This window comes from Trachurus japonicus, chromosome 24 (genome assembly GCF_045865225.1).
Source record: "Trachurus japonicus isolate A0001 chromosome 24, Traja_1.0".
In the NCBI taxonomy this organism is placed as follows: domain Eukaryota; kingdom Metazoa; phylum Chordata; class Actinopteri; order Carangiformes; family Carangidae; genus Trachurus; species Trachurus japonicus.
In genome coordinates, this window is record NC_140930.1 from 20,966,158 (window position 1) to 20,988,300 (window position 22,143).

The window sequence follows — 22,143 nt, forward strand, 5'->3', positions numbered from 1 at the left end:
TAGAATTACTGCATCATGGTTGGTTGTATGCCTCTGCAATTCAAGACTATAGGTTTTGACATCAATATCGTGATATCGATATTGATCACCCATTCCTTCAAAGAGCTGAGTATTTGTGTTCTGAGGAGTCACATCACAGACAGATGTCGTATTAACCATCCTGCCAAATTTGAATACTAGAAAAATTTGTTAGATTTCAAAATCATGCTAGGTTTTTAAAATTGGTACGGCGGAGTGATCTACGTCACTCAGCTTCTTCTTAGTCCCACAAAAAAAACTAGAGAAATCCTTGTTTTATCCTAAAACTCCACAATTCACTATATAGTTATCAATCTTTTCACGCATTCTCAGCAACCATATTCTAACTTATTAAATATGTTTCCAATCAAATCTTGTATTTCACTTTACACAGACTGTTTCTAATACATTTCCTTTCCACTGGAATCTTAGAAATGATTAAAAAAAAAACGAATCCAGACACATAGGCTGCACTCTCTGATCTCACTGATCAAAATATGAATACAAATTGTGCAAGGAGAAAATAGCATCTCTGGCTTTGGGGTTATTTAACATGTGAGAACGTCCTGCAGACAAAGTCCTGTGACTCTGCCAGCAGCAGCTTCATCTCTCGGTGACGTCACAACCTTTAAAAAAAAAAAAAAAAAAAACGAGGCCTAGGGGTGAAGGCCCAGCGCCAACATGATGCCACAGACCTGGATGAGCAATCATCTCCTTTGTCAGCATCTGGCAGCTGCATCAGCAATGCAGAGAAACGATGCTGCACAGTCAAACTGAGAGCAGAGTGGAACACAGAGGGCAGACAGGAAGCAGAGTTCAGGAGACTGCAGTGGAAATTGGCCATAATAGAATCTCTCTGATACACTGTTACTATCTTAGAAGCGATGAAGGCCCAGAAGCCAGAGTTTTCCATCGAAACAGCAACTCGCACTGAGTTCTGAGAGGAAATCTGTGTGCATGAACAATCAGAAACAGGGAAATTCTTAGAAAACCATAAAGCACAAAGGCTTCTTTGCAATGCAGATTTACCAGCAGCAGCAGCATCATCATCATCATCATCATCATCATCATCCACGTGCAGCACAGGAAGGCTTTGTTGAGACAGAACATCGCCTTTGTCACTCACATATGACATTAGACACAGCTGGAAATTTCACAGCAAGTTAATTATGTATGAAGAAGCTCTTGGCTATTAACATATTATGTACAGACGGCACTTTTGTTTTCCTCTCAAAACACAAACACTTGACATCGGTCTGCCTGCCACCATGGTAAACATGTCATTAATAAGTAATGAAGCGTAGTGAGAAGTATTGTCCAGCTCTCCCACTGAGAACAACGCCTACATGATCGCTGAGAGCCTCAAGATGCTCCAGTGTTCACAGCGGGCTGGTACAAAGCCAGTCGCACAACACAAAGCCATTCCAGTCTGCTCCCAAACATCCCATAATTCACATCAAAACCATATAAAGATATAGATATAGAGATCAGAAAGATTACATAGATTTCTGATTGATTGGCCGACTGGTTGCTGATGTTTATTTTTTTATTTTCTCATTTCTTTACTTATTTTTTCTCTCCTTTTCTTGTCCTTTTCTAGGATGTTGTTTCTACCCATTTACTTTGTTTGACTGCTATGTTGCGGTGTTAGGTCTTTCATTTCTTGTGTCATGTTTTTATGTTTGTTTAATGTTTGTCACTGGTAAAAATAAAAAGAACTGGTAAAAAGAAAAAGAAAAGAAAGATTAAATAGATTTCTGATATCAATTAACAACTTTTACTTCTTTTTTTTTTTTTTTTTTAAACCAATCTCTTTCACTCTGCAGCCCCCCACCCCTGATAATACTGTATATTCCCATACCGTATATGGGTTGGACTGTATGAAGATACAACCGACCTTCGCTAACCACTTTCCTGAGGTAAACATAGATCATACAATCTGATAGGTAGCCTGAAATAGCACAAAAAACAAAAAATCGGTAGAAAAAAGAATAAATATATAACTAAGATGAAAGTATCACTTTCCCTTTGTAATTTGTCCTAATGCCACGACTAAATTTTTACATCTCTTGGTCAAGATTAACAAGCAAAATGAAGAAATTCTATTGAAAAATGTTGTTTATATTCTGCATCAATTGAAAATTTGGGTCTCAAAAATCCAGTAAATCCAGAAATATATCTACTTTATGTAGTATGTGTAGTGAGGTAACCTCTGAGTTCTTGGTTGGGCTCCAACACCTGTTGACAGACATCTTGTCTTTTACATAATGTTAATCATGGAAAACAATGATGAGAGTCAATTTAGAGTCGTGAACTGAAAGATTAAAGACGTCTTTGCACATACATTCTAGTTGAATTGGCTTTCCAAACTGCATGAGAAAATGTGTCAGCGTGTACATGTAAAGGAGAGCAAACCACCAACCAGGTCAGTGAAAGGTGCTGCTGAGAGACTGAAAGCATCTTACACAATCCTGGTAAAGCACAAGTGATTAATGAGAGTAAATGCACAAACACAGGTAACACATTAACACACTTTAACACATTAACACACTTTTGCTCAGACCATGCGGTTGTGTTTCTGATGTTCCACCTACTTTTGCTTTACTTCCATTAACAACCTGGTTGAGCCACGTTATAGGAACTGGTCCGGAAGCAGTAGAAACTCTCAGGTCGGGTTGTGGCTGCCAGAATGAAAAGATTTCTGCTTGATTCACTCAGTGGCGAGGTTTTAAATAAACACTGAGGCGCTCCAATGCACTATTGAACTCATGAATAAAGGCTAAATGGAGTCGAGAGCTAAATGGAATTGGAGAGATTAAGAAAAAAAAAAGCCAGGGAGATTAAAAATGGAAAATGTTGAGCAGGATATGAGCGAGAGCCGTGTCTGCTGTGCTCTCATGCCTTGCCTGTGCTCCAGATGTAAATGAGCAACTGTGATTATGTTCGGAGGAAATGAAGCCACACTCGACCACCAGCAGCCGACTGACTTTGCACATTTCCGAGCCAGCACTGCGAATAAGAGACCAGCAAAAATGTGTGGCAGGTGGAAGCGGTGGGCTGATAAGAGACTGTGCATGATGTGATCAGCCTGATAGGATCTGTGTCACACCGGCTCCTCCAAACAAGACAAACAACTCCCGCTAATTGAATTCCTTTGAAGAAATACCCCTAAGACGGACATCTCCGATGGGCCTCGCGGTTCTGACGGCCTTTTATGGAAGTGTATCGCTTTCACATATCACCCCCCCCCCCCCCATATCACTGCAACAATGATCCGGCAGCAACAGACGCCCCAGCTCGCAACATTCCTGCTTTTAATTATGCTGATGAATCGTGAAAAATGTATATAAAAAAAAAAGGAGACAGAGAAAGCTCTGGGTTTCTGATTAGCAGAGTTGTGGTGGAGGATCGACACTGGGGGGGTGGATCTGGATCATATGATGTGTAGCTCAGCTCTCACACGTCAGCGTTATGTCCCCACCAGCTCTTCATACCCTGCATTCGTTTAGTTCTTCTGTAACAATAAGTTCATTTGAGCCCGTGAGTACGTCACAACTCTGCCACCAACTGCGGGGACGCAGGGAGAGAGAGACACATTTCATTCCCCCACCACTGGAAGCGTGACACAAAGAGCAGCTTTGTTGTTGTTGTTGTTGTGGGCTCCTTCTGACCCTCCGAGGTTCTGGCGTGATGCTGACCCACTGCAACCTCCAGTGGATGACGTCGTCAGCTCCTGCACTGGACTCTCCAGCTGAGGGGAGGGTTTTTCTTTGTCAGCTCTTGTTAATGAGATAATGAGGGGGAGGGAGGCTTTTAATAATAAACTTGACTGGGTTTAATTCAATAAGAGAAGATCAGACTTTCCAACACAGAGACTGACACCAGCAAACTCCATATGGGACAGAATACAAGTCTATGAAGGCTGAAACTGTTCATCCAACTCTATCAAATGACAGATACACCATTATCTGCTTACTGTATCAATACATTGTTAGTAAATGAGTAAGTGATTGCATACCAGCACAATGTTACCAAGACCACAACCCTGTGTAAGACTTAATAGGTTTGCGGTCTGATTGTTAGGATTGATATCCACAGTAGAAGATCTAGTTTACTTTTGTTGACTTTTGAAAATTTTACCTTGTCAAAAAAAACCCCAGTATGGATGTATTATGATTGCCATCATAACATATTGTATGGCACGGCTCACAGATTAACATGAGCAAATACATGAATGTCATAGAATCTCTCTTAACAATGGCAATGTAACTTCCTGTGTGAGCTGCTGTTTAAGAGCGACGAAGAAGAACTGATTTCAAGGGAGACTGTGGTTTCATCCAGGTGAAACAATATTAAGCTTATGAATTATATAGTATATAGTATATCAGATGAATGTATACACTTTCCAAGACCCAATGCAGTCTTTCAGGCAGGAGGCATTTCTGATACTGGTATAAGAGAGCAACTCTAATGACTTGACTAAACTTGAAGCTCTTTGAAAATTAACCAGCTGATGATGATGAGGAAGACAACTGTGTGTGACTGAAAGATAAGCTTAAAAATCAATTATTTAACTTATACAGACATGAACTGCAGCATTAACATCTGCCTCAAATCCTCCTGTGTCTTCTTGAATCCCACAATGGTGAAATGCTGTGATACTGCCTGTTTGGGAGAGTGTGTCATTTTGAAGTGGCAGTGATTAGAGTTTACATAACGCTGCCAACTGATGAGGTTTGGAGCTTCACCATCAGCTCTGTGCAACCACATCTGTTCAAAATGGCACCAGCTACATAGTGTGCCGGGCCGGCAGGGCCCAGACTGACATTACAGATGATGTAACCACTCTAGGTACACTTCACACCTGCACCTACTAGAGTCCCCTCTGGACCGGACTCACTGAGGACAGCCAGCTCACAGATCACTATACACAGCACAGCAAAGGCCCAGAATCGAACCAACATAAAGAAAGGATGGGGGGGTCACACACACAATCCTAAAGTCCAAAGTGGGTCAAAGCCAAGGCAGGTTTAAAATAGAAATCACTAGAGTGTAAATACCTGGACACGACCAAGAGCAAACCTGTGACTGTGATCACAGAAAACACCAGCACTCTACGGAGCCGTACTGCTACAACAAGGCTAAAAACAGAGATCAAATAATTTTTTTCTGAACAACTTTTTCCTGTCGCGGCTTCAGGACACTTGGGTCAGTACGGACGAGCAGTATAGAGGTATCTGGATGTTTCATAGTGTGTGTTTTGTACGATTCAAAAGTGAGCTCTATCTGCCGCCATTATATGAAAATCCATTGCCAGCCGGACCCCCCCTGGAACTCCTAAAGCGTTTTGATAACTCTGAAAGTTCTCCAAACCCTTCCTTGGCATGACGGTGAGTAGAAAATTGTTGAATTTTCGATTTTGGGTGAAGTATCCCTTTAACAACTTTTTAGTCCTTCAAATTTGACAGACTGGTTAATAATAATACTTCTCCTGTGGTATTATAAACATATTTATTTTTGGTTTCCCTGGTCTTTAAGCTGCAAAGTGACACATGATGCTATTTGTTTTTCATTCCACTGCAGTGAGTGATTATGTCATTTTTGTAGAAGCATTTAAAGTAAGAAAAACCCAGAACAAGTGTTAGTTTTTGGTACAAATGCAGGGATGTGTACCAAAAACTAACACTTGTTCATACTGTGCCTTCCCATCCGCTGTACGTATCCTACTAAGTCAGCAGTTCTCAGGGGCTCACAACAAAATCTAAACTATCTCTGAATCTATAATCTAATCTTTTTCAGCTTTCAGCTTCAAGCCATTTAAACTTATTTTAAACAGATAATTTTATACGATTTGAAAAAAAAAAAATCAACATACTCTGGCAGCAGACGCCATGTGCACACAACTGCCCTCGTTTAGATTTCCTGTTGTTCACTCCTCTCCTCCTCAACTCTGTGATTACCTGCCTGATCAGGTCTCTGCTGGCACCACAAAGTAACCCTCTGTCTGTAAGTCAGTGAGGTGAAGTGCAATGAGAAACACAGCACTTTGGCAGTGTGTCACCACAGTGTAAAAGGATGAGAAGTTGTTAAAAAAAAAAAAAGGGGCCAACAAGTTTAACACGCAGCGATACCATGCACGCCTTGTTCTATTGGCACCAGCAGCGAGAATACAAAGCAGCCACGCTTGACTCATAACTCAACCTGATTCAAGCAGGTTTGTTCTGCAATAAGCTATGAGTCAGATGAGGACATCTGCAATACACAAGCCCACAGCAAAAAAGGCCTGATTTAACATAAATGTACAAGGATTTATCTAAAATTTCAAATTTGTCAGGATTAATGCAGACATCCAACAGACATCAAATGATTAGGATTTTTAAAATTAGATCATCAGACCCCAGATCTGTGTGGATATAGGCTACAGCAGCTTGTATTTCATAAAGAGTTGACAATTCAACACTACTACTTCATCTAATCAGAGATTGTCCTGGCACTGGCAGCCTGTGGACACACCCACACCCACACCCACACACACACACACACACACACACACACACACACAGTGTATTGTGCTGCTTCCACACACTGCACCTGCAGCTGGCTGTAACATTGCATGGCCGTTAAAACAAGCAGCTTTGTTTTCTTGGTGCAAAAAGTGAGTTAAAGTGAGTAGAGTCAGCTGCTGGCACCGCTCAGAGCACAAGGGGGCTGGCATCCTGAAAGTAGGGATAATAATTGTAAAAAAAAAAAAAGGGAGATTACGACTACATCAGACTGTAGTTTATGAAATGTACCCTTGAGTGCTACCTAAAATAAGTCCATTAAAAGCAGAAATGGGCTGCTTCATTAAGAAGCACTTCTTAAAGGAGCACTTAATGGCAGGAACCAACAATGTCATCAATTACACTCATTTTGCAAACAGAACAAATTGCTGCTGTACAGACATGGCCAGGTTTTATGGGCTGAAGAAAATGGATGAAGGGATGCCCGTCAATTTAAAAAAAAAAAAGGAGACAGAGGTGACATGAGCGATTAACCTACAATTCACAAAGGAAAGGGTGGAGAAACTTCCCCTTCGTGATTAGGAAGGACAAGAGGAAGAGCAGCGCAGTGGATACGAGCCTGATTAAAACGCTCAGTGCTGTTATGTGAAAGACTTGTTGACAACAAGAGAAAGTGAGGGGGGTTACCAGAGTTTAACAGCACGTTATCCCCCAAGCAATCTGCCAGCGAACATCAGGAGACTGATGCAGGAGAGTGGTGCCTGAGCAGAACACGCCATATGTGTGAAGGAATGCAATCTGGTCCTCACAGTTAAAACTGAGCACTGTGGTTGTAGCCTACCCACTGCATGCATGCATGCACAACAAGCCTCCAAGATAAGGCAGCCCACTCTCTATCATGTGGGGTTGTGTCCTTCATCTGACTCCAGCGAGCATCAGTGGGAGAGATGCTGATGCTGATGGGAGAAAGGGAAAGTGGATAAAAGGAGGAGGAGGAGGAGAGGAGGGGGTATGGTAAACAACCGTGCAGAGAGAATAAGAAAAACCAATGCGTCAGGAAGATTTGAAGGCTAAACGCCTCCTGTGTGGTGGTAATAAACACAACGTAATTACTCTCCTCTCCTCCCCACGCCAATGACCGTGGATAACCTACTTGTTTCATTTTGCTCCGGGTGCCGTTTTTCTTCCATTTCAGCACCACTAAGACTAAAAGCTGTAGCTGCTGCTGCTGCTGTGTTTATATTTCACTGAAAACACACACACATTCACAGAGGTATCGCGTCAAAAACAAGCCGACGCCTCACCTAGACAGCGGTTCCACTCAAGAGAGGAGTCAGACAAGACGGGATGTAGCTAGCAAACAGGCTGTGAGCACGTTTACGTTCAAGAAACGTCAATAACCGTAATACCTGAAAACACAAAAAATCAAAGTAATTCATTCCGCTGTAGAGAGACACAAGCGGACTGAATGGAGAGTTAGAGGAGGAAACGACGGGGTTTCTTACCCGCTCGAACGCGTCTACTCCTCCGCTGCTCTGTATTCCATAACCGTTAGGATGACATGTATGGGCAGTTAGGACTGGCTGCTGCTGCTGCTGCTGCTGCTGCTGTTGCTGCTGTGGCCCTGATGTCACCGAGCTGTTCGGCGTAGCTGCTGCTGCCGCTGCGTGTGATGGCGTTACCACCGTTAGTAGCTCTGCGGGGCCACAATGGAACTGCTGCTGCGTTCACTGACTGTTAGGAAATGTCCCGGTTACACAGGCGTAAGCAAACGTCACATAACAACAAAGAGGGTTGGACACGGCGTAGAGTTATAATGGGTATTGAACCGGGACAGTAATGGCCGGCATGTCAAGCCGGCATGTTAAGACCATGATTTAAAATGACAATTTTGTGCTAATTTAAATTTTTGTAAAGTGCCTCAGTTGAAGTTGTCATCGTCGTCGATACATGACAATGTTTTGGTGTTTGCTTCCAGTGATGAAACAAATGCTGTTGCAGGAAAATTAATAATAAATGTAAGGATTGTTTTAAAAGTGGTTTGTATTAGAACAAAAAATGTATCGAAAAGTTAGTTCTTCATAGTTATGGAGCACGTAAAGGCAGCACGACTGGGTTGGTCCATTGACTGACAGGACTGTGTCCAATCAAAGGCGAGGAAGGGAGGGACAATGGGAGGGTGAGGTGGGGTGGGGGTGTAGGTTGACAGATTTCTTAGATTACAGTTTTTCTCATTCGTTTTAGCTCAATTCTCACGCGACAAAAGCATTTTTCTAAATAGTGAGCTCAAATCTCTAAACAAATCGTGTCACTCAGATTAGGCTAAATAGGCTACTCTCATTCACTTAAGCAAATTGCATTGTTTTGATACATGTGTACAAAAGAGTAAGTAGGTTACAGTTCTCTATAAATCTGAACAAAAATCCCTGACGTGGTTTATTGATTTGCTCACTGCTTCTCTATGCGTCAAACTCTCCCCAGTTTATAAACATTATTTTATCATCACGTGCAAAATGATCAATCCACACCAGGAGAGATAATAAGCCTAGCCTACATGATTTATGATAGTCTAAAAGTACTTTTTAGTTGTGATTGATTGCACTTATAGTTTAGTTTAAAACTATTCTGACACATGAGCCAAAACGATTGAGAGGTATCACAGCATTCATTAAGATTTAGAGGATCCAAGTAAACATATGTTAAAGTGTTACTAAGGTAGTTAAACTGAAGCTACCCAGAAATTCTTTAGTGCCATTTAAAATTTCTGGAAGGCTTGCAAGTACTTTTTCTGCCAGGTGCTAAGTGACCTGCTGTCTGCAGCTGATGTGAGACTATCAGCTGTAGTAGCTGCACTGCGTGTTTTGGTACCCAATTTAACGCTAGACCGCCATCTTGTGTCTTCACATAGTAAAAGCTGCCTAATAAAATAAAGTCATATGCACCAAACAGGGAAGAAACACCTGAAAACCAATGTTAAAATGGGTCAAACAGTCTATAGTCTATAGACATAGATGTCTATTCATTTCACTGGATGTATAGCTTGTATTTAGTTTATGATCTCTATTTAAAGATGAAAGGAATTAATCTGTGGGTTGTTTGAAAACCAAAACATACTTCTCATGTAGCCTACCATACATGAAGAGACAGTAGGCCTACAGTGGTCCTGAGAGCTGTACCCAACCTAGGATGTGCATGTTTTAATGCTTTGTGACTTCTGAGGTTAAAAGATTTGCACATAAATATATGATAACACTGTATTTGCGACACGCATTTTGTCAGAATGGGCGAAGATGTTCTCTGAAGTTGTTTGTGTTTTGTCTGTTTCCACATGTTTTCTTAAGTTGCTGTGTGCTGAGCTCTCAGGGCCAGTGTACCACAGAGCAGCTCCAAGGCCGAAGTAAAGCCAGATATGTGCCTATTATTATGACAGCCTCAGTCTTCTCTCAGTCTGATGCTAATGTCAGCAGTTTGTGGTCTCAGGACCAGGACTCCTGCAAGATCTGAACAGTTGGGACCAGGATCAGGGGACTGCGTTGGTGACCAGTGAGCTGTCATCTCTCCTCACATACTCTAGGGACATGACTGCTGTCAGAACTGACAGTCTGGGAGGTTGGTGGCTGAGAGGCTGCTGCCACCATGCAGCCTGTACCAGTGTCTGCGAGCTGCATCTGGGGTATGTATATGAACAATTATGTTTAAATGAAATAATAATGAAATATAATAATAATGAATAATGAAATAAAATTACTATCTGTATTTTGTTCTGCTTCACTGCCCTCTTATGTTGTTGTGCATCTGTTTTTCCTTTCAGGCCATGAATGACCTTGGTAAGCCTCATATGGACAGAGTTGACTGTTTGTATATAGTGGAGCTGAGGAACGGCCTTCTTACCATCCAGCTCTTCAGGAACATTGTCTTCCTTCTGTGCTTCTGAACATGTTTTCACTAGCATGTGTTCCTGTCTTCTCATGTGCTCTGAAGACCCCGGATCATCTACTTCTCCACCACAAGTTGTAGAACCCATTTCCCCCAACCCATTTCCATCACCAGGAACACAATGGAGCGGATAATGCCACCCAATGGGCCCATTCTTACTTGGATGAGACAGGTTGAGGATTCTGTTCTTTGATTTCTCAAGTGCATCCAACACCATCCATCCCCTGCTGCTAAAGACAAGCTCAAAGGGATGGAGGTGGATCCCTGCTGTGTAGCTGTGATGTACAGCACTGGGGGAGACTGTTCTGAGTCACTCTGTATACCGCAAGACTTCAAATACAACTCAGCATCTTGCCAAATCCAGAATTACAGAAGGAGAACAGAAATTTGACAATAGTCTTTAGTGAATGGAGCAACAAGAAGTGCCTCCTTCTGAACATCTTCAGGACCAAGGAGATGGTCATGGAGTAGGCTATCAGAGGTGTAAGCCACTCTTCAGCCAGTCATCTTATGTGGGATGGACAATGATTTGGTGCACCTGTACAGTAAACTGGACTTGTCAATGAACATAGACCATAACCTGACGAATTTCTGCTAGAACACAAAAAACTGGAACAAACCTTTATTGTAAAATAACATCAAGACAAGATATATCAACAACTTTAGTCAAAGACACTGTAAAATATCAATATAAAACTAGTTTTAGAACCTCTGTTTTATCTACATTACTTTAGGACAGAAGAGGTTGACAACAGACTATTATTTGATCATTGAAAAATTGTACATGATTCTTTTCAGTTTTTTTAACTACATGTTTTTCTGTCAGCCTTTTCAATAAAAAACTGAAGAAATTGAGGTGTTCTTAAAGCTTTGATGTAGATACATAAAAATAATTTCATATTAACACTATAAAAAGACAACACATGTAAGAGCTTTATAAAACATTTACATGATTTTCTATAATTCTAGCATCTAAAGTTTGTTAATGAGGTGTCAGAAGAACAGGGGTGACGCTCACTGTACACCAGTGAGACTGTCAGCTGTTCTGTTGGTTGTAAGTGTAAATATGGGGCTTTGATCAACCTGAGAGCAGTTCAAGTTTAACACAACTGTACATTTCCCCTTTTTATCACACCTCCCACACCGGAGTCCCAGACACTCACTTCAACAACATTCATCACTGACTTTTCAGTTTGTTTATAGTCTAAACAAAATATTCTGCTGAGGTCTGTTAGTGTCTGTTCTGTTTTTCCAAAGCAGGGAAACACACAGTAACAGGTTTGGCTTATGTGGTGCAGATAACACTGGTAATGCGTCATAAAGACAGAAGGCACTGACTGAATCTGCTATGTGTGTCTGTCAGCCGATGTGTTGAATCAAACTCTCCAACTACAAACAGAGCAGAACACATAATGTTCATCACCTGCTCCACAGACAAGTTAGTGTCTGTCTGGTGTATACATGAAGCTGCAATGTCTGATCTTTTCCTCAGGAGAAAGTAGAGCTCACGTTCATGAGGTAGCAATGACATGTAAACAGAAAGCTGCTTGATATGATGTTTGTTCTGCTGCCACTAAGTGACCAAAACAATTCCTGCAGTTTTAACGTCTGAAACTGTGATCTTTATGTCCTGACAGTTTGCAAAGACACACTCATATCATGTCAACAGAAATGTCTAAAATATTATAAACCAGTGTCACTTGAAATTCAAGACGAGACCAGCAGGTCTGAGCTGCACTGGCAGTTAGCGATGCATAAGCCGCAACTTGTCATTTGGATTTTTCTACATCTTAATGTTTGGAGTCCATTTGATTCATAACATCACACAACGTTCAAAGTGAGTACGGACCATCCATAAAAACACAAACAGAACAAAAAGTGAAAAAATACTAAAAAATACTTGAGCACAAACTTTTGTATGTGTGCAGCTCCAGAATCTGTTCTTCATGAAAGACCAAAAGAAACAAAAAAAACAAAAAACAAACCCGACTTGTGTGTTTGGTGTAGTCCTGAAAAACATGACACGTGGCAGCTCGCTGGTGTTTGTCAGTCCATTCTGCTGCTGCCGACGAGTGTGTTCCTCAGAGATGCGTCAAAGATGACCAGCTTCATACCACCATCCTCCTCACTGCCAGAGAAAGAGAAGAAAACACTGAGCCTCACTGCAGCTCTATGTACTGTACTACTGCAGGGAGAACATTAGTCCATCATCCATCCATCCATCCATCCATCCATCCATCCATCCATCCATCCATCCCTCCCTCCATCCATCCACTACAGTGCCAAGAAGGAAACGCAGTTCCTACCTTGGCTCATGCACACATTTCCATTTATTTGTAATCTGCAATAAGTGACATTTAAAAACAATGGGATAAAAATGGTGGAGTCAGACCTGAGGCTGGTTCCCTCTATGTCCTCAATGGTGTCAGGTAGGGGCTTATTAGCCGTCTCAGGCAGCAGCAGGGTGAGGGCAGAGCCCAACAGGGGGCAGAGTCCACAAAGGACCATGGGAGCCTGAGGACTGATGCTCCTCAGCAGGTACATCATGGGAGCCAGGACTCCTCCAGTCCGAGCAAACATGGAGCCGATACCGATCCCATTTTGTCTGTAAAGAGGAAAAAGAGAAGCTGAGTCAGGAGAACCTGAGGGCAGATCATTACAGAGTCTGCTGAGTCGCTTCTGTGAGTCTCAGAATCTGTGTGATTATAGGATCCTATAGGAAATCTTTCATCTGTATTGATCTTGTGTCCTGCCTGTGTGTGGTGGTGACAGTGGAGTATCAGAGCCGCACTGAGGACAGAAATCTGACATTTTGAGGATAAAATCAATATCTTGAGGAAAACATTGAAATATTTCAAGTAGAAAATTAAGCGGAATAGTTCTATCTTCCAACAGCAATCACTTCTATAGAGTGTTTGGTCTGAAACATGGGTCTGTCAGTCACTCTGCTCTGCTGTAAGCCGAGGAGAAAACTTTCCTTGTATCCTACAACTTTTATCCAATGAGGAGAGAGAACGGCATAAAGGGGCGGTCCTCTCTGTGTGTGCAGCCAAGGGATGCGCGTGAATGTGGTGACGTAGGGACGAGGGCGGGGACTGCTAACTCCATCGGCTGACAAGAAGTTAGCCAAAACCACCGGATCGCTTACTTCTGCTTTAAATTCTTGTAACATTACGATTTTATTCATATAATATTACAATTGAATCCTTGAATTTTCCAATTTCTGTGGCCCTAATACTGCATTTTATCTGGTATATTTTCTGACAGGATTTCACATTATAGATACAAATGCTTATTGGGTACACCCACAGTGACTTCAGGTGTCCATTAAAGACCTCCCTGTATTTTAGTCTCATCAGACCAGAGTCTTCAAATGCTGTCTCAACAATACACACCTTATACTTCAAAAACCATCTTCAATTTCACAATTATTGAAGCCAGCGTGCAAGAGTTACCTGTTCAGGAATTCTGAATTGAGTTCTACCACACTCTTTCGTTTAACACACATGAAAATAAATGTCAAACTGAGGTCACACAGTGACATCAGCAACAGAGCAGGTTTAACCCAGCTGATAGGAACTCCCCAAGTCCCATTAGCTGTTGCTCCAGAACGGGAAGGAGGACTCACCTGATGACAGTGGGGAACACCTCAGCTGAGTACACGTAAATAATGGAGAGAGAAGCTGTGATTCCAAACTTCCCAATCATAGCCAAGACTGTTTTAATGACAGACAGGTCTAGAGAGAAGAGGGAAGAAGAAACGTGGACTATGAAAACTATCTCGCTTCAAATGAACAAACTACATTTTTAAAAGAGATAAGGCATGATGTGTCCGTACCACTGGGAACGAAGATGGTCATGAGGCAGGCTGTGCCACCCACAGCCAGGAAAGCCAGCTGGGAGATTTTGCGGGAGCGGTTGAGGGTGAACAGGGTGATGGTGCGTGCAGGCATCTCCACCAGGCCGAAGATCATCTGGGTCAGGTAGATGTTCATCCCAAAGTCAGAGATGTTGAGGGAGAGGCCGTAGTACACCAGCACGTTGACAAACCTGGCACAGAAGAGAAAAGAAGTGATGTTTGATGCCAGCTGTGTGATCTCTGGCCTTCATCATATGACCAGCACACTCTCAATGTATCAGGCAGACACCTTTTCATCTTTGCAAAAAAAATTAAACAATACAAAATTTCATTTCACCAAATGAAAAATTAGCGCTGCTGTTTAACAGTGTGATTCCTCACACCACCACCAGATGGTGCCAAAGCAAAGCGTTTTTCATGTTCTGTACGGGTGACTTCAGCACAGCCTCCTCATCGGATAAAAACAACTGACCTGACCTGTGTGATGAATCACTCAGTTGTTCTGATTAAATCCCGTTTTAAAAGCTGTGGGTTTTTAGTTTTACCCTGACAACACAGTAAAACTATTTTATTATGAAGGCTTTACAGCTCATTTAAAAAATAAAAAGTCAATTCCACACTGAACTTGAGGATGCATTTGTAGTTTTCGGGGCAGATTCAGAAAATGTACAAAGACACAGACAGGAAATGTCTCTGAAAGACACCCTGGTAAAATCCTGACCAAATCCTTACAACCAAATAACTGCCCAACGAACAACCCCAGCCTCAGCTGTGCTTCACGTTTAAAGCTAATGTCAGCATGCTGTTCTTCTACATCTGTTTTCCTCTCTCTCCTGCTCCCAGCTGTCATTTCAGAGCATTTGCTGCAACACTCCTCCACCACTTCACCTCCACGCCTCATATCAGACAAAGTTCACCATCAAAACCAGACGTCAGCCTTCTCCTCTTCCTGTCATCAACACCACGAGCAGTGCCCAGACCCTGGAGGTTCCCTACACTATCCACATCCTATATATGATGACGTCACAATGGGATCTAATTCCCAAAGACTCATTTCTCACTTTTCCTCACTTGCTTTGCTCGTGGCAATAAATGTTAGAAGTTAAAAGACTGGTTACTCTATGTAGAACTGAATGTTACAAAACAGCAAATATAAAAAGTGTGAGACACGTTCAAGTGTTTTGATATGTTCCTACAAATGTCTTCACATAATGTTTAATTCAGAAAACTGTGTTGGTTTATAAACATTACACAGCCATTTTAAAAAAGCTTAATTTCAAAATATTTGTCTGTCAAATATTTCTGAATCAGGTTAAGAAGCAGTGAGGATTTGTCTTTGTCCATGGAAAAATGAAATGAAAGTACAGGCTGACTTCAATTTCATGAGCAACATATTTTTGTGGTGTTTTTCTCATTAGTTTCTTCCTGTTTTTTTATATTTTTTATATATAAATAGGTTTTGCGTATTTAGCTCTTAGTTTGCATACTTGGTTTCCTGTATGTTAGCACTTAATTGTTTACTTTCATCGATCCCAGTATTTCATTTACTTGATTTGGCATGATTCTGTTTTGTTGCACAGCACAGCACAGCACAGCACAGCACAGCACAGCACAGCACAGCACAGCACAGCACAGCACAGCACAGCACAGCACAGCACAGCACAGCACAGCACAGCACAGCACAGCACAGCACAGCACAGCACAGCACAGCACAGCACAGCACAGCATATGCATATGCATACATTTTTCATCAGAGAGTTGAATAAATATAAGTTCTAATAGCTGTCCATAAACACTCTTGAAGGCAGAGAGTAGCTCCAATGCTGCGGTGATCACACATCAATCAAATCAATATTTAAAATGTCTTACAATAGAAGCACGAGAACTGTGATGTGGGATCAGCTGCACTTCAGACCTTTGACAGATATCTGTCTTTTTGAGTCAGTGGCAAAAAAGTTCTGATCTGCTCTTACTCACCAGAGATAGAAAACAATCAGAGACTGTTTCCTCATTTTTGGGGTTCGAACCAGGTCAATGAAAGAGTATTTTTTCTTTGTCTCTGCTTTCTCTTGGACTTCATACATCTAAAGAAACAGAGAGCGGACAACAAGTCAGTACTGTCAGTCAGTGACACACACAGCTGTTTAAGAAGTTTGCATGTTTAAATGATAACCAGTCATCGAAACATTTATGCAAAATAATTAAGGCAGACTTATGTCTGACTGTTTGAGCCATGTCACACAGTCTAACTCTCACTACACACACTGTTACAAAGGTTAGAGGATGACATCACTCATATGCAAATTGGTGTGTGACTTTGAGAGCAGGCTGCAGCTACTGTCCAGTGACAGAGCATTTCCACTCTCAAAGCATTTGGTCTAGTAAAGTTAAAGATGAAAAGACAATGTTTGAGAGTTGAGATGTTTAAGTATGTTGGGACTACAGATGGAAATTAGCCCTAGAGGCTAAATCTGGTACAACCATCTTTTCATTGAACTAAACTAAACTAAACAAAAAAAAAAAGAGTAAGCAGCTTTTGTTTATTTTGTACATGTAGCATTTTGTAAATGTGTGTTAATGCTTGCTGCTGTAACACAATAATTTCCCAGCCAGGGATCAATACAGTACATATTAATCTGAATCTGAACAGTTACAGTATATGACATTGTCCCTCATCATACTTGAAGCCATCAGGTACATATTTCAGTTGCATTTTAAATGATTATTTGTTTTATAAACATACAACAATCTAATAAACATGTTTCCAATAAACTTATGGAGCTAATTTCAGGGTAATTAGGTAGCTAGAGCTAAATCTGGTAGAATCACAGCTAAGAAGCAGCTTTTGCTTGTCTCTGTAAGAAATAAAGGACCAACTGTTTCAAAAGTGACTAAGAATGTTGATGGTTGATCTACTACAGTTATTACTGTAAACTTGCATGAAAAGCTAAACAAGTGTAGCATCACTGGTCATTGTAGGTATTTCTTTGTGACTGGTGGTATTATAAAAATAATAAATAAACAATAAAAACTAGTTGAATGTGTACCTCAGACATCTCCAGATCTTTGGTGAGGGGCTTCCCATTCATCTGTGCTGCTTTCCGGATCAGCTCCCACGCCTCCTCTCTCCTGTCGTTGGCCATTAACCAGCGAGCCGACTTTGGCAACACCCTGAAATTGAAAAGACAAATTGCTCAGATGACCTACTTACAGTCACCTGCACCTGACCCACTGTGGTGCAGGGGGGGTGGGGGGTGGTTTGATACAAATCTCACATTGTCAACAACCTGATTTGCCATCGCAAGAAAAAGGCCTAATGAGATTGGTGGAAACAGGAATAGCTAAATGGAAGGTGGCCAGTGTTGAGCTTTTTTAAGATCGTTGACCTCATATGTAAGAGCTATAGCAATAATAAACAGATATATACGATGAATGCATTTTTCTGTAGTGTTCCATCAAAAGTACGAGAGGAATTTAGTACCAGCCATGCATGACAATCAGCATTGGCCATGCATTTTGTCTTCAATCGTAAAGAACGACAGGGAATTTCTTTTACCACAGACTTTCACATGCACAGCATTTTTACAGCCTACTGTTAAAGTCATCGATCGAAACCTTTTTTTTCTACACATACCATACACACTGCATGAAATCTAGGTCAAACTGCCACCCACTCACCATATGTAGAAGATGAAGAGGAAGCCAGGTGCTGAAATAGCCAGCTGCAGCTTACGCCAGTCTCTTATGAGGTATGCCACTCCGGCCAGCATAATGTAGCCAAACCCAAAGAAGTAGTCAGTGATGATACCAGCCAGCATGCGCTGCTTAGATCCTGTCCATTCTGTGCCTGTATGGGACATAAACAGTGGGCAGAGGTCACACAGCAATACGGTACTAACAAAATCAAAACTTTGTATGTATTACTTCAACTTCTAATATCCTCTCTCTGTTAACATTATAGTGTCTCAGTATTATGTTTCTTCACAATTATGGCTAAAGTGATTACGACTATCAGTATTAAAAGACAATCTAGTCTAGAGTAAGTGGTGCGTATTAATACGTTAAATTTTTCTCCCACTTTGGTGCGCAAAAGGCTAGATCCAACATTTCACATAAAAAAACTATTTATTTGCCATACCCCTCTCTCTCCTCTCTTGTTTCATTCGTCTCTCTACACTGTCAAGTAAAGGCCAAAATCTAATAAATCTAATATTCCTCATCCTGTCAGTCAGTTACTGGTAAATACTGTACGAGTATTTCTGAAAAGTCACACCGTCTGTTTTCTAAGTTGACTGAACTTTTTCTTTAACTGAAAATAACTAATGGGTTGAGGCAGAAAACAGCTTCTCTCTTCTCAGCACACTGACCTAAAACAAAGGCATTCATTATGACACCAGAGATGGATGTTCCAACCAGAAAACGGAGGGCGGCGTAGATGTAAAAATTGGGGGCAAAAGCAGCGCTGACCCCGAACACAGACTGGATAGCCAGACTGATGAGGATGATGTTCCTGCGGCCATACCTGGAATGAGATAAAAGCCAACTCAGTTGGTTTTGCACTAAAAAAAAAAACTTTGCACTAATTCAAAAGGAAAGACAAAACATCTCTTACTTATCAGCTAAGCCCCCAAACAGAATAGCTCCAACAAGAAGGCCAAACATGTAGATGGAGGCGCCAATGTTGTTGAGGCTGGCATTTTCACACACAAGGTCCCACTGCAAAGAACAAAGACAACAAATGAGGTGGAAACATCTTCCATGTTATGATAAGCAGTTGTATAAGTAGTCGGTGACTAATGAACTTTTGACCACCCCTGTTTCCTGAGACAAACACTTTCAGAAGTACAGTAACTCAAAACGTAGAAGCTTGATCTCTATGTTATTAGCAGTAGGTGCTACACCCCATATTCAAAATCCATAAAGCTGTTTCAGTTTGATGACTTCCGTTGCCTTTCCCTTGAGCCACTGTATTCAGACTAAGTATAATGAAATGAAATCAAATCTGTTTGCTTTGTTCTGTGTAGTTTAAAGGGACAACAAGGAGTTTCTATTCGGTTATAAAAAAGTCTCACGTTAATGTGGACGAATCTCCGCTACCCACACTTGTTAATGGGCCCATTTTCGATAAATATATCGTTCTGTCTCTATCGTTATTTTGTTATTATTAGTGGTGGCGGAAATGCTGGTCGAGCCGACCAGCGTTTCCTTCGTGGCGAGTCATGAGAATAACGCAGCCGAATCGCCATTTATGGTCGGAACTACGACAGTATGTGAACCTCTTTGAACTTCTGACTTTAATTATTGATGAATGAAAACATGAGTCTGTCTTGCGCCGGTCAAAGAATTTTTAGTGAATTGACAGGCTTCCAGTTTTCCAAATCAACTGCAGACCTTCCCAGACTTGTTGTGCTGTCCCATGTGTCATTGCTTTGTCCAATCACAACATTTCAGTCATGTAACTGCTGCCGCCCGGCCTCTCATGTTCATATGTTACAAAACCTGACATAAAGACAGGGTGTGTGTGGAGGGACCTTGAAGATGCCAGCACTGCACTGCAGGGCTCAACCCTCACCCAGTTTAACCCAGTCTCAGATATCATCAGAGCTCAATGTAAACCCCCCTCACATTCCTGAACTGCATGAGTCCGCATGTTAAAAACCATCAAGTGAAAAAGTAGATGTTCAGGAAAACAGTTGGCACAAGCCGAATTGAATCGAGTGACTCACCTCAGTTACTATGGTGTTTTGAAAGGTCTGGTTGCTGTACTCCCAGCCCCCCCGGCAGCTCCCAGCAGGGCCTCCATCATCAAGACTGACACCACTACTACTGCCGTTCGAGGGGACGGAGCAGGACAGGTCACTGGTGGCGGTCAGGAAGCTGATGTTCACGGCTGGAGCGCCCGTCGAGGGCCACGTGGAGCGGCAGACATGAGGAGGAACAGCCCCGCTGAAAATAGTGACCAGCATGTGAAACGCAAGAAAGATCTGAGGGAGACAGATCCATATGTACAAGATCTTCTGGAACTTCCCGAAACCTCCGATATGACAGAGAATTTCATCAAAATTCATTTCTCTGGCGCTTTGTTTGGGGGAAGGGGGCACACTTACAAAGGTGTACCACAGATCAGGTCTGAGGATTCAGAAGGTCCAAAAGTGCAAAAGAGTCACAAGCGGGTGACGGGGCCTGCAGATAAAAGACTTGAAATGAGAACGTGAGCCAGGCGGATGATTAACAGGTGGAGAAAAATGTCCTCTCTCTCTCTGTTGAAGTCACACCTGTGCTGCTGCTCCGCACTCAACTGTGGAGCAGCTCTCCCTCAGGATGAGCTAACCTCTGAGTGATGGGAGTGAACAAAGGCGGGAGGGAGGTGATTGCACTCACGTGGGAGGAGCTGCAGTGGATGATGGCTGAGCAGCCTCCACCCACTCCATCTCCACCTTCTCTCACTCCAAAACTTTCATAAGATTCTCCCCTAGGAGCCCATTTTCACATTATAGCGTGCATGTGCAGTGCAGCCATCTCTCGAAGAGGCCAAACTGGTGTACTGTAAGTCAGTGGTGTTTTACTAAATTGTGCAAAGAGCATTCACAGTTATTTTGTTTACATGGCACAGGTATCAAGAGGACTTGGTTTCAGTTGTCAAACTTGTTAAATTCCTCTCAGACACTAATACCGGCTGGCACATTCCAGCTGGTATTCAGTGATCTATCTACAATGGGATGCAAATGGGGGTGTGTGTGAGTATCTAAAGCTGGAAACACAAAAGAAGTAGATAAATACAGCAGGGAGGGATTAAGAGAGGCTCTGACACTGCTCTTCCATCATGGCAAGCTTCCACTTCTCTGCCTTATCAGGTCATCTCCTGGACTGAGCCGCTGCTGCTGCATGGTTTGAACCCGGGATGTTTTTTTCACAGGAGTGAGCCTCACACTATGCTTCAAGCCAACACCACTCACTACACACACTACTCACAAACCCATTCACAAAAGTGGAACAGAGCTCGTGGGGAGGGTGGAAACTGGAGAAGACTGACGGTTTGGCATCCTGTGATCAGGCGTGGGCTCCAGTGTTCCACGTTTCACACTGTGAAAGCTCGGCGCATGAAATTCCCAGCTCAAAACACACAGCGGGGGGGGGGGGGAGTGGCGTCAAAGACCGGTTTCATAAATAGTTAAATTGTGCTGCGGTAACAAACTCAGAATGTACGGACACACGTGGTAAAGCAAGACTGCCCCTTCAGTGCAAAGCAGGAAATACAGTGAGTGCTGCATGTTGCAAAACATTTTGAACCACCCCCCCTCCAGTAAATAGATCATGTGTGCCAAATGAAATACATTCAAATTCTCTGGCGCCATGATTAAAGGATGCTATTCTAAGGCGGTCTATATTTTTCTTGTTGCTTGAGGGAGAAGGAGCACTGAGCAACCAGTAGGATAACTGCATCATTCAGTCACCAGCCACTATTTGTGTCATATGGAGGTTATATGAGATAAATAAACAAAAATGTTCATCAATCTAGAGGCACTGAAAAAAGAATACAAAAGAATGAACAAGATTAGATATAGAGATACTAAACATATTAGCGACTGTGTTATTAACTTTCAGATCTTGCATTATAATCTCCAACTGTTTGTTGTTTCATTAAGAAAACTTTCACACTGAGTTGACACATTAATCAAAACCACCACATTTCCTTCACCTAAACCAAAACTGCCTTCATTGCCTAAACCTAACCACAGACTGTGGATGTTCAAACTCATACCTGCATAAATGAAGTGTCCTCACCTAACCTAGTATTTCCCCATCAATCCCAGTGTTCTGTTGTTG

At 42.0% G+C, this 22,143-nt stretch overlaps 2 protein-coding genes across 7 annotated transcripts in view; both read right to left on the reverse strand.

The window, feature by feature from the left end:
* The window catches only part of fynb (FYN proto-oncogene, Src family tyrosine kinase b), a 99,125-nt gene extending 90,946 nt beyond the window's left edge, over nucleotides 1-8,179 (reverse strand). For all 6 annotated transcript variants that reach the window (XM_085771756.1, XM_085771754.1, XM_085771752.1 and 3 more), the window contains exon 1: nucleotides 8,027-8,179. The gene's annotated coding sequence lies outside the window, so the exon portion shown is untranslated. The remainder of the gene's footprint in view (nucleotides 1-8,026) is intronic.
* The window catches only part of LOC146961940 (organic cation transporter protein), a 55,776-nt gene extending 35,140 nt beyond the window's left edge, over nucleotides 1-20,636 (reverse strand). Inside the window, exons 1-10 of the mRNA XM_085771757.1 lie at nucleotides 20,043-20,636; nucleotides 18,929-19,032; nucleotides 18,684-18,838; nucleotides 17,995-18,163; nucleotides 17,364-17,487; nucleotides 16,294-16,400; nucleotides 14,296-14,507; nucleotides 14,086-14,194; nucleotides 12,850-13,062; nucleotides 12,448-12,585 (exon numbers count right to left, since the gene is read on the reverse strand). Coding sequence (XP_085627883.1) covers nucleotides 12,504-12,585; nucleotides 12,850-13,062; nucleotides 14,086-14,194; nucleotides 14,296-14,507; nucleotides 16,294-16,400; nucleotides 17,364-17,487; nucleotides 17,995-18,163; nucleotides 18,684-18,838; nucleotides 18,929-19,032; nucleotides 20,043-20,384 — 1,617 coding nt within the window. The 5' untranslated portion in view covers nucleotides 20,385-20,636 and the 3' untranslated portion in view covers nucleotides 12,448-12,503. The remainder of the gene's footprint in view (nucleotides 1-12,447; nucleotides 12,586-12,849; nucleotides 13,063-14,085; nucleotides 14,195-14,295; nucleotides 14,508-16,293; nucleotides 16,401-17,363; nucleotides 17,488-17,994; nucleotides 18,164-18,683; nucleotides 18,839-18,928; nucleotides 19,033-20,042) is intronic.
* Between the last annotated feature and the right edge of the window lie 1,507 nt (nucleotides 20,637-22,143).